Source organism: Trifolium pratense, linkage group LG4 (assembly GCF_020283565.1).
Source record: "Trifolium pratense cultivar HEN17-A07 linkage group LG4, ARS_RC_1.1, whole genome shotgun sequence".
Taxonomy (NCBI): Eukaryota; Viridiplantae; Streptophyta; class Magnoliopsida; order Fabales; family Fabaceae; genus Trifolium; species Trifolium pratense.
In genome coordinates this window covers 19095823-19108365 of record NC_060062.1, presented here as the reverse complement: position 1 = coordinate 19108365, position 12543 = coordinate 19095823, and the positions used below count along the sequence as shown (strand labels likewise).

The following is a 12543-nucleotide window of genomic DNA, read 5'->3' as shown; positions in this document are numbered from 1 at the left end:
TTTATATTAAACCGAAATATTGTGTTCCAAATTTTTTTCCAACTTTCCTACATAAATTCTGCATGAGACCCTCAACTTCCACAATTTATTTGAAATACTAAACGATTTTCGATTTGAGTAAACGACCACTCGTTGGAAAGCTTAGGGTGTCAAGAATACAAATATAATTTTTGTTTTGAGGGTTAACTATCCAATTGGTTCAATTTGACCAAATAATGGGTACTGGTACAGAAACAGAGCATAAACTTTTCTCAAACTTGCAGGTAGATTTTCTCATACTATACTTAATGAAATTTAACAATTCCGGTGTCAATCTTGTAGTAAATTTTGTCTTCTTTACACTGGATTAAAAATCATTAGTATACGACTTATATTCAGAGAGCTATGATAAATTTACCACAGGTATCTCTACAACATTTTGCAGAAACCTTTCTGAAACTTGTAGATAGATTTTCTCATACTATACTTAATGAAATTTAACAATTCCGGTGTCAATCTTGTAGTAAATTTTGTCTTCTTTACACTGGATAAAAAATCATTAGCATACGACTTATATTCAGAGAGATATGCTAAATTTACCACATGTAGCTCTACACGAATTTTCACATAATTTTTTCTTCTTTTTGGGGGGTATATGTTATTTCGGTTTATATAAACCGAATTTTTTTTCCATGTTTAAAAACTTCAGTTCGTAAAAACCGAAGTTTGTTGACAAAAAATTTTCAAACCGCAAGGTGCAAAATGAGATTTTTGGGGGGTAGAAAAGAAATGGGGGGGTCAGGAGAGAAAAGTTCTTTCTTGAATTTGTTTTCCATTTCTAATTTCGTAAGTTCGCAGCCTTAGCAATATTGGGCCTCAGATTCCCGGTTGAGATTTATTAGAGTACCGTGAGCTTATCTCAGTTGACAAGGATATTACATTATATATGTAGAGGGTGTCGGGATTCGAACATCGGTCATTCTACTTATCCACCTTAAGTGTGGAATTTCTAAGTTCTAACCACCATACTACTTGGAAAAAAAAAGTTTTACTAAAGTATATTATTAATTGATACTTCTGAGTTTTAGTAGTTTTAGTTTATAAAAAAGGAAATTGCTAAATTGTCCCTCGGGGCATTAGTTAAGCTTAATAATAAGGAAATTCTGTTTTGAAATTTGTGCATTCAACACCTTAAAAGGAAAATAGAGGGGTTTGACAAAGCATTTTGTTCGATTGATAAGTTGACTCATATTTTGCAAATGTGTGGACATATTTTTTGTTGGTGTAAGGAATTTGGTTGTAGTTGATTTAATACATTCTCTCCCAATTGGATGGACCTTAGGTGCGATGATTTGCTTTACGGGTTGTCAAGATTTGTACAACTTTTTAGTGTGGAGTTTTTGGAAGTGCAGAAATAATAAAGTTTGGGACAATGTCATTGATAATACCCACACCATATATGAGAGAGCTCCGCATTTATTAACAAGTTGGAAAAATGAGTGTCCGGATACTCTTTAGCATTTTCCTAAAAAAAATATTACTCCCTCCGTCTCATATCTTTAGTCTTTTTACCTTTTTAATTTTGTCTCAAAACTTTAGTCCTTTTAACAAACCAATACACATTTAGTGGTACTTTACAATTTCTACTTTACAAAAGTTAAAACATTAATTAAATATATTTTTTTTTTCTTAATAAAATAAGGGTAAAATTGACTTTACTCATCATTTCTTAATCTTCGTGCAAAACTCAAAAAAAAAAACTAAATTTTGGGGAGGAGGGAGTAACATTTTTCATAAAAAGAAAATATGTTTTGTTTTTATTCCTGATTACAATTGAACATTCACTTGACTGACTGGTTCAGGTGTTGAGACGTGAGAGAGATGAGGAAAGTCGTTGCCGTGGTTGTGAGTGTGATTGTGGTGGCGTTTACTCTCACCTTGGGTGTTTCATCGGAACAATTGAGCTCTAGAGAATGCGAGAATCTCGGTTTCACCGGACTCGCTTTGTGCTCTGACTGCAATACTTTATCCGAGTATGTCAAAGACAAAGGTTATATCCATTTCAGATCTCTCTCTCTCTCTCTCTCTCTCTCTCTCTCTCTCTCTCGCAAATTCAATTTTATTGGTTAGGGTTTAGTTTCGTTGTCTAACACTATTACTTGATTGAAATGTGAGATTCCAAATGTTAATTTCATAGCTATGGCGTATAGATAGGTTTTGTTTTCTTGTTTCAATAGAGTGAGTGAATTAGGATTGTATTATTAAGCTCGAATTTTGGTTGCAGAGTTGGTATCGGATTGTCTCAAGTGTTGCACTGAAGACTCCAAAGATGCCACTACCAAGGTATGATCCATTTTAGCTACCTCTTCAAGATTTCTGATTTCGATTCAATAGGGAATGTTGCTTAGTATTAGGCCATTAGCGTTGCCTTATTTCGGCAAATTTTAGTCTAGAATCTAGACTACCCTAATTCCAAGTGATGAGGAAAAGTAAGGTGGTGTTTTGTATTTGCAAAACAAGTGTTGTCATCCAGAAAGGGTTAGCGGCTCGGCTTGTTGCCCGTCTGTTTTTCATTTATGTGTAATTATCTTGAATATATATAATGATATACTTTTTAGTGTTGCCTTATTTGTGCAAAGTCTAGTCTAGAGTCTAGACTTGCCTAATTTCAACCTTACCCATATGGCCATATGTGAAGTGAATGATTTGAAAGATGATGTAAAATTTGAGCACCTCCGATAGTGCAGCCCATCATGGATGGCTTAAGTGGACTCCATTGTGTAAATTACTGTGAAACGACCGATTGATTTTTTACTCCAATTGTGCAACCCGAAAGAACCTATGATGGGTTCCACAATTTACCCAACATATTGTTAAGGACGTATCGCTTCGGCAAGCAATCTGCCATGTCAATCTTTTCCAAAAGTGGTCGTTGGAGAAACTCTTTAAGGACATGCTTTTTGAATTTATTGGACTCTATTATACAAAGTTTGTCTCTTAGGACTGTCGTTGGAGGTTCTCTAAGGCGGTGTTTGGTATATTTTTTGTTTTCATGTTCATGTGATTTGTTTTTATTAATTAGTTACAATTAATTACAATAATGTTGCATGATTTTCACTTTGTTATGGTTTTCAAGAATTTTCAAAGGAAGTGATGAAAACCACATAATCTTGTTTTTAACATTTCCTTCAATTCTTATTGGAGATAGGAAATCATGTGAATAAGATAGCATATTTTTTTATTTTAGTTTAAAAATAAAACATCTCAGCTGTGTTTTTTATAAGACACAGGAGCAATGAAAATGTCTCCTAAGCAACATTATCTCAATATTTGCCTAGCTTACCCAAAATCAATGTTTTGAATTAACAAAATATCAGGATCAAGTGTGGCTGTCTGCTCAATTGCTGACTCTATTTTTATGTATTTTTTGTCATTTCACCATTCCACCATATATTTACCTCTACCCTTGTTTTGGATGGGAAAGTTATAATTTATAATTCTTTAATTGTAGATTACATACTCTGGAGCATTATTGGAAGTTTGCATGAGGAAACTTGTTTTCTATCCTGAAGTTGTTGGCTTTATTGAAGATGAAAAAGACCAATTTCCATCAGTTAAAGTTCAATATGTTTTTAATTCTCCACCAAAGTTAATTATGCTGGATGATGCAGGGCAACATAAGGAAACAATCAGGTGAAACTTCTTGATTATCCACAATTGAATACACTGCTTGCATCCTGTTCTTGGCGCTTATAGTTTGTTTGGTTTTAAATTGATCCTAAGGCATCTTTTGGAAGTATATAACTTCTCAAATGTGCTATTTTATTTGCTAACGAAAGTTGATGTGAATGGTACAGTAGAATGACATGATTCTGATAAAATTGTTATAGAATATCTATGAATGTTGTGAGTTGTGATTATTGCATTTGCCTCATTTAGTTACAATTCTAGGAGTTGATAAATCAGCTGATTACTAACACTATGCTTATCGGGTTTTTGTATGTTGTACTTGTAATAAAAATGATTTTTACATTGAATTCAACAAAAAATTTGTCAATAACTACTTGGATTATTTAGCAAAATTTAAAAACAATGTTTTTTTATGGTTGCATGGCTGCAGCAGAAGTACTATAAACTAGAATTGCAACAACATCTTGGAAAAATCATTCTTGAATTGATTTAAAATCTATTATCATATTGTGTAGCTGCATTCGATTTACATAAAAGCAGCAGTTGTGACTATAGTGAAAACTTCTTTGTGTACTCTTGTAGGTTGTAGTTAATATATTGTTGGGTTTATCTAATATAGACCTCCCAAAAAGGGTCTAAATGGGGGCTCATACCCCTTTTTTAGAAGTCCATATTTGATGACCCCAATATATATATATATATATATATATATATATATATTGAAAAAAGACAAAAAAAAAGAGTTTTAACTTGTTTTTGATCGATGTTTTTTTCTTTTGTTTGTCTATTGCAGAATCGATAATTGGAAACGTGAGCATATACTGCAGTATCTGCGTGAGAAGGTGAAACCTTTGAAAGCTGATTGAGAAGCTTCTATTTGATCTCTTCATGCTTTGTACTCTTGTTCTTGTTAAACTCGAGAAAAAAAATTGAAAAGAGTATATACTGTAACTTAGATAAACCAATTAAACTCACCTGTGTCACTGCTTCCTAGTGACCGAATAACGAAATGTAATGATAGTTTGGTTATTTTCAGATTTTTCTGAGTTTTTGTGATAATTGATTACGATACAGCAGTTTACTTTTCCCAGTTACTATGGCAACTGTAGAATATTGTAATGTATTGAATGAAGCCATGTAATGTATGTTTCTTTTGTGACAAGTTTGTTTCAATGTTTTATCAGGAATGGACGAATGGTGCGTATCTAATGTAATTTTATTATACTGTCTTTTGAAAAAAGTTCATTTTTTTTATACTCAATCTTTATAGAAAAGTTATAAACTGATGTTTTTGGCATTTTTATAAGATCTGTGCTTTGACTATTTTCATCTTAGATCGGATGGATATACACTTGATATTGAGAGGAAAGATGTGAGAGGAGTGACTAAGTTGCATGGGGGAGAAGGCTTGTGGCCGAGGGTGAAACCGTAAATGGGAGGAAGTATTTGTAGTGAAAAAATGATAAAAGAAAGTGAGAAAGTGTAACTGTGAAAATGTCAAATAAGCCATTAATCTATTGTTCTCAGATCATATAAAAACACTTTGGCTGTAGAAGCACATACCTCCCATCTAAGGTACGTGGTTAATAATTGATTTATTCAATTCAAACCGACATATAAACAAGAAAATTGCATTTGAGTTGTGTTGTTTCTATTTCTCAAAGACGAGTTGACTCGTGATTCATTACATTGTGACTCAAAGTCAGAAGAAACACTCGTGAATTTTGCTTTTTGTCAAATGGTTTTTATCTATTGTAAATTGATTCTGAACCGGATCCAATCCAAATCTGAACTGATTTTGAAAAAGAAAAAAAAAGGTTTTTTATCAAAATGGTTTTTAGAAACCAGACCGAACCATATATTAGGTTTGGTTTGGTTTATGAATCATGCGCACCCCTAAATGTAGTGTCAAATACTACTACTTCTATTACACTTGAGATGAAAAAATCATAGAAACTGAATTTCATTAAGCTAATCAGTACATGGAATCATTCATTAAACAGCAAGAATATTGAAATATACACTTGATAATCAGCACATAGAATTGAATCCATATGATGTACTTAAAAGCTTACCATCACCGGTTTAAAATTATTAAGGCATGGGAAAGCTTCTTAATAGAAGGGTTCTTAAAGCTTATGACTATTTTAGCTACTACTATGATTCCATCTATAGATGATAAATTTTAATGCTAATAGACTGGTTTAGCAACTTGGCAACCTTAAGGCTACTAAGCTAACAAAATTAATCACTGAATTTGCGAGACATCGTTCTCATGTTTAGGTGAAGTGGTCTTGATTGGTGCCCAGATGTCTGCACCATTGCCCTCAGCAACTCCAATAGTAAATGAGACAGGAACAAGACATAACCCTCTACTCCTCAGGCTGCTGCATGACTCTGTACCCTGATAAATGTAATTAACAATTCTATCACAATCCAATTTAACACTAGGAATATCACTAGTTAATTCAACTACAATGACTTCCAAAAGTTAATTCAATTCGTAAAAGACATGGACACCGATAATCATATCTCATTGTCTATGAAGCACAAACGTCAGACACAGACATGGACACCGATAATAATTTGAGAAAATGACATAATTCAATGTAATCATCATAAGTGTCAGTGTCGTTTTGGTGTAAGACACCAACGCGTGTCCGACACCGGGACACGCCTAATCTAAGAAGTGTTCATGCTTCATAATATCATGTCATAATATCATTTTCTAAAATACATACATACATTGAAAGTATGCATAAATCTAATTGATGCGATCCTTTTCTTGCATATGAACCGATAATAAGAATGATCTTTAAGACAACTAGTAGTATTCATGTTAATGTTATGCTCACCTGCATCTGGGCGGCTGGTGAAGTTTCGAGGTAAGGAGCACTAAGCAGCTGTCAAAACACGAAGAGAAAACTTTTGCATAAGATCAAAGTCAAACTGTGTTAGCATAATTTGGAATGTGCAACATGTTACATGACATCCTTTTATTATTGAAGTATGTTTATCAAGAAATTTATGTCAGGACTTAATTTAGGTCCAAGAATATACATGCTTGTGGTATATTAAACTTGTTACTGTGATATTTATAATGATAAATGAGTACAGTGTAGCATGAATGGACAAACCTTAACTTGTTTATGAAGGAACTCTATGTAGTCCATCGCCTCCTTTAGAACAGAAGATGTATCTGTCTGCGGTTAGAAATTAAGCAGTCTTTAGGCTAACAGAAACTTAGAGCAGATCATTTTATTGGTAAAAACAATAACAATTAAGCTATTAAGTTTGTCTTCAAAAAAAAAAAAGCTATTAAGTAACTTTGTTTTTATCAAAAGCTATTAAGTAACTTAAATAAACACTTTTTAATTATTATTATCGTTTTCGTTTTTGTTGTTACTTTGCTACTCAAGTCAAATAAACATATAAATTATAATCTGACATGCCCTATAATTTAGATCATCAATGAAGCTTTAAACAAGAGGCTGAGATTAATTTGCAGTAAACACCCCTAGATACAGAACTGATTGTGATTCATTAAATAATACATTGTGAATGGAATCAATTATTGTATACCTTTCCATATGGTGAAACAAGCTGTTGAAGAGCAACAATTCGTTCACCGAGCTTTTCCTTCCTATCCTATAGGCAGAAACAATGGAATTAGAAATGATATACAAAAATGAGGAAAAATTACATAGGAAAGTTCTAATGATTCTTCATTCCATTTAGAGTAAGTACTATTTTGGTCCTTAAGGATAAGTTACATTGGATTAATCCTTCAAATATGTAAAGTGACACCAATTTAATCCTCAAAAGATACTGACATCAATTTAGTCCCCTAATTATACAAAATGATGTCAAATTAATTAGTCCCTCAATCAAGGATAGTTCGTATCACTTTAGCCCCCTCAATATCATGGTTTGTCCATAAAAGGGTGATTTTGATATCACTTTCAACATTTGAAAGATTGAATTGATGTCTCATCTTTCAGAAACCAAAGTGATCCAAAATTCCAACCTAATACAACAATTTGAAAATAACCATAATGCCGCTGTATTCAAGAATTGAAATTATAACCACCACCAATATGGTATATGAAAGTCATAGATTATACACTAATGATTACGAAACGTTTCCATAGAAAAGAGGCACCATTGCATATTTCTCAATAAAAATCTTCTAAAGCTTGGATACAGGAACTACTTTGACTTTGAGGGAAAAAAGGAAATAGTACTATTATTAAACAACAATAATTAATAAAGGAGAAAGAAAAGCAAAAAGAAACCTTAGTGCTGATCGATAAATCAGGCTTTTGCTTTTTAGAAGCAATAGAGTTATAATTGCTTTGATCAACGGAACAAAGGCTCCTTTTATGTCCCATCATCTTTCTAACATCTATCCCTTCTTCATTCTGGTGGCAACAAACAACAAAGAAAAACCATGTATAAGAATTTAACCAAGATAGAAGATATTGTAGTAGCAAGAATGAGGCAAAAAATTAAAACAGTTATACACAAATGATCAAACGGTAACGTCGGTAAGGATATGTTTTGTTCATAGTAGCAGTCACACAGTTACACACATAATCATTATGCACATGAAATACACACAATGATCCGAGTAATTATCAAGTAACCACTAGAACAAAGTCCTGATGACAATCCATCGATTTAATTGAACAAACTAACTATTGCTAGATATGTCGAGTTTGAAATTTGTTTGATAGAATTTTGGAGACATCAGTTGCTACAAATTGAGGAAGCATTAAAAGCAAGTGGGGTCAGTGTGAGTTGGTTTGCTCAGTACTTCAGCTTGATTTTCATTATGTCATACTTCTTAATGAGATCTCTTGACGCGCAAGGACTAATTATGAGTGTCCTTATGTGGGGATATCTATTGACTTATTGTGTACCCTGACAACCCTTTGAATCATATGATGATCCATTCATATCCCCAACCAGAAGCTAGACACTAATCTCTTTAGGTAATGAGTTCCCTTTTCCCACCATATCCTCTTCCTTGAGATCAAAACCCTCGACCACAAGATTATGGAACCCTGAGATCAAAACCTTAATTTGATGGAAGTTTATCAAAATTCAACTCACCACCCCAACGAGGTAGCACGGATTGCCTTTTGACCGCAGACAATCCACTTAATTATCAATTTGACAAATGTATGATGTGAATGAACTGTCCAAACGATGCAAACTACTCTGACTACATAACTACAACAATTTTTGAATGCAGACAATCCAAATCCATATTTGCTCTAGGGTCTTGAATCCTAATATAAGTGCATCAGCATGCAACACACGATACATAGCACCATATGCAAAAATTAATAGTAATAAATAACTAGTAAGATTGATTGGTACTGTATATCATGAATTTATTATAACAAAACCAAAAGTGGTCCCAAAAAGTCTTATGCTAAAGAAAAAGAACAAGCTATGGATTGCATTTTCAAACCACATAAGCTTTTCCTTAGAACAAGCCAAGAGTCATCACTGTCACTAACAATGAACCACAAATTCAACGGCTTATAATTAATCGAGAGTTTTTTAACAGTCCAAACATACAGGTACGAGAATCCTATCTAGATTGTGATTTTATCCACCATATCAAAATTATTATTTAATTATCAATTTTTTTAATTCTTTGATGTTGCTAAGAAGGCAAGAACCTCAAAAAATGTTAGATGGTCCCACCATTTGTGTTTTTTTTAGTCTTGACATAGACATGCAAACATACATACACAAATCAATTTACACATTCACACATATACACATACACCTTGCATGAATGAATCTAACTTGCGTACAAAATCTTCCCAACCACTTCAGTTGAATAATAAAGGATATCTTAATTGACAAATTGCATAAGGACATAAGAATAATTAATTAGTTTATTGAAAAAGGCAACATCTAATGAAGAAGGAATCATAGGCTTTGGCTTTGGTTTTAGGTCTGAGTTTTGAAAATCATAAATATATAAATCCAATAACCACTCTCACACACCGCACACCACCAAGCACAGAAAGCGCAAATGGTTGGTGTGCAGTGTCTGTGTGAGAGTGTTGTAAACTCGAAAACTGAGTTTAATTTCTACTTTTAACAAAAATAACCACTCATTTACTTAGAAAAACATTTTTTTTATATAGACTTAGAAAAACAATTTTGATCATACATATACACTCTCTCTAGGGATAAAGCTATTTGGAATTGAAAAATAAACAAATAAAAAATAGAAAACAAAAAAGAGAACTTGAAAAAAAAAAAAAAAAAAAAAAAAAAGGAAAAGTGTGAAGAACTTACTGAAAACATAGAATCAGCATTGTTGAAGGAGCTGGCTATCATGTATGACTTTGGAGCAAAAACCAGAAAAAGGGTTGAAACTTGAAACCAAAACCCTTTGTACTGTTAAACAAGTGATGAGTGAAAAAAATTTGGTGGGTATGTTCTAAAAGCAGGAAAGATTGTAACTTTAAGCAGTTATTGTGTTCACAATTTCATTTCTAAGATTTTTGCATGAAAGTTCAAAAAGTTGATCAAAGTTAAAAGCTTTTAGTAGTGAAAGGTCATCAATGGAGGAAGAGGAGAAAGAAAGGAAGAAACAGAGTTGTGAAGAAGAAAGGGGGAGCAGGTTAATGTGAAAATGTGAATTTATAAAGTTGTATTTAATTATTTATGTAAGTTTTATTTAATTGTATACTGTCATCAATATACTTGACAGCTAATATCCAACCATGATAGAATTTCTGTTTTCAGTTTTTTTCCTCTTAATCTTTTTGGTGATTATCTTATATTATACTTTTTTTTTCCTCGGTTCATTTTAAACTAACAAAAAATTATTATCAAGTGCGTCTCTCTTAATAATTGAATGATAATTTTGAAAACGTAATATATTATTGATAAATTTAATGCAAAAATTATTTTTCTTAATTTTTTTGCTTTTGCAAATAAGATTTTATATTTTGTAACATAAATAATAAGTTGAATACCAAAAAAAAAAACATAAATAATAAGTTTGATTTTTACAATACGTTGTATCCAATAATAAAAAAATGGTTATTGTTTCGATCCAACCTCAAGTCTGCATCTCCGAGAAATTGTTCGTTTGGGGGTTAATCCGTCACGGTTTTATCTTTTGTAGAAAATGTGCATTAGTGGTTTGAAATCAAAAGGTGTGAGTGTTGGGTATAAACTACTATTAACCTCGATTATCAAGTGATGTGAGACTATTTTAGTGTATCCAGAACAATTATTTTTCCATTCCATAAATTATAATTGTTATACTAAATTTTAAATTCTTTGTTAATTTCACATAAATTAAGAAGTTGGTTAATTTTATATAAGGAAAAAAATTATGACTAAAATATCATAAAATTATTCTTAATTAAAGACTTAAAATATAGAAATCAAATGAATCAAAACAAGAAAGAGTAAGAAACAGTAAAGGGTGTGATAAGAAAAGATTTTTTTGGTAGATAATTAAAATGGTTATAGCCGTTAGAAAAAGCATATCGTCCTACCTAACTAAAGATTTCAATTGTATCTGTAAATAAGGATCATTGTAGGGATTGTTCCGTTTGGGAATTTAAAGGCGGATAATTTTTCTTTCCGGAGATGAGGAGCGTTTAAAATGGTGGAGAAGAGTGAAAAAGTATAAAATAAAAGATGTTGGCATGACAACAATTTTTTATGTTATAAGACAAGCTAGAGATACGCTTCAACACTGGAAAAGCGCAAAAATGCAGCACAACAGTAGTAGAGAAGGCGCAACAGTAACAATAGTAATCGCTTGCCAAAAACCGGCATCAAGAACATTTAAATGCAATGTCGACAACGCTTGCTATGTGGAAGAGAATGTGTATTGTATTGGAGCATGTCTAGCGCACAAGCACGGACATTTCGTGAGAGCTTTTTCGAAACGATTTGTGGGGGGTACCAAAGATTGCAAAGGAAGAAGCCTAGGGTGTGTTGAGAAATACAATCCAATGACTTGGTGAAAACAATCAACAGCTTGTTAGTTACTTGCTTAGCAAGTTAGTTATTAGTTTGATTGTTGTAACTACTTTAGTTTGTTAGATAGTTAGTAACTAACTTGAGTTAGTTACTCTAATCATGGTTACTTGTTAACCAAGTATCACACTACAATTTGTATCTCTATAAATTGTATTTCTAAGATCAATAATAATCAATCCTCATTGATGAAACTATTCCCTTTCTCTCACTCTCTTCCACTCTAACAGGGTGTGAGAGAAACTCTTCATTGGCTAAGCATTGTGGACATGGAGAATACAACTATTGAACACAGATAGTGCAATCTATTAATGCATAACACACAAACTACTATGAACTTGGCGGTATTTATTGATATGTGTTGTCGGATGCTGATTACTAATAACAATTGGAAGGTCAGTTGTGTCAGGAGAAGCGAATTGAGTTGCTCATGAGTTGGCTCAGATGACTCGCTTTATAGTTAATTGTTCCCAATTTTATAATTATTGCTCACCTTGAAATGAATTAAGTTTATTTGCGTAAAACAAACGAGTGAAAAAGTATTCTCCAATCATTGTTCTGCTGACTTCCTTAAACTTAAGAGTATCGACATTTCGTGAGCTATGTTAGAATTTATGAACAATTTTTCTTTTTGACAATATCAAAATATATTTTTTTTTTACTAAAACAAAATACTGTTTTCTTATAGTATTATAAAGTGGCCTAATTATAATGAGAGAAATATTTTTTTTTACAAAATAAATATAATTTAAAACGGAAGAAATATATAACATAATTTTTCCTTACCATATTTTTTGTTACTATAATTAACAAAAAAATTATCCGAAATCACCCATTTTCATC

General features: G+C 32.2%; 2 protein-coding genes across 4 annotated transcripts; one reads left to right on the top strand and one right to left on the bottom strand.

The window, feature by feature from the left end:
• Positions 1–1774: 1774 nt before the first annotated feature.
• On the top strand, positions 1775–4831 carry LOC123924251 (selenoprotein F). The gene is made up of 4 exons (XM_045977080.1): positions 1775–2029; positions 2264–2322; positions 3491–3672; positions 4463–4831. The coding sequence occupies exons 1-4, from the start codon at positions 1861–1863 to the stop codon at positions 4533–4535; spliced, it is 483 nt and encodes a 160-aa protein (XP_045833036.1). The 5' UTR covers positions 1775–1860; the 3' UTR covers positions 4536–4831.
• A 777-nt stretch (positions 4832–5608) lies between these two features.
• Positions 5609–10383, bottom strand: LOC123924250 (transcription factor bHLH153-like). Of its 3 annotated transcripts, none has more exons than XM_045977078.1 (6): positions 9994–10383; positions 7965–8090; positions 7252–7317; positions 6813–6872; positions 6525–6572; positions 5609–6073 (listed from the first exon to the last, which is right to left on the bottom strand). In XM_045977078.1, the coding sequence occupies exons 1-6, from the start codon at positions 10033–10035 to the stop codon at positions 5918–5920; spliced, it is 498 nt and encodes a 165-aa protein (XP_045833034.1). In that variant the 5' UTR covers positions 10036–10383; the 3' UTR covers positions 5609–5917. The 3 variants fall into 3 exon arrangements, with proteins under 3 accessions (XP_045833034.1, XP_045833033.1, XP_045833035.1); XM_045977077.1 differs by having other exon boundaries at positions 6807–6872; positions 9994–10352; XM_045977079.1 differs by lacking the exon at positions 9994–10383 and adding an exon at positions 8785–9076 and having other exon boundaries at positions 6807–6872.
• Between the last annotated feature and the right edge of the window lie 2160 nt (positions 10384–12543).

Bases quoted from the DNA above. Each gene is read 5' to 3' on its own strand.
- LOC123924251 (XM_045977080.1), top strand. From the start codon at position 1,861: ATGAGGAAAGTCGTTGCCGTGGTTGTGAGTGTGATTGTGGTGGCGTTT. The intron at 2,030-2,263 runs GTTATATCCATT...TTTTGGTTGCAG, and splicing joins CGAGTATGTCAAAGACAAAG to AGTTGGTATCGGATTGTCTC. The intron at 3,673-4,462 runs GTGAAACTTCTT...TGTCTATTGCAG, and splicing joins CAACATAAGGAAACAATCAG to AATCGATAATTGGAAACGTG.
- LOC123924250 (XM_045977077.1), bottom strand. From the start codon at position 10,035: ATGATAGCCAGCTCCTTCAACAATGCTGATTCTATGTTTTCA. The intron at 7,318-7,964 runs GTTTCTTTTTGC...TTCTGCCTATAG, and splicing joins ATTTATCGATCAGCACTAAG to GATAGGAAGGAAAAGCTCGG. The intron at 6,074-6,524 runs GTGAGCATAACA...TACATTTATCAG, and splicing joins CACCAGCCGCCCAGATGCAG to GGTACAGAGTCATGCAGCAG.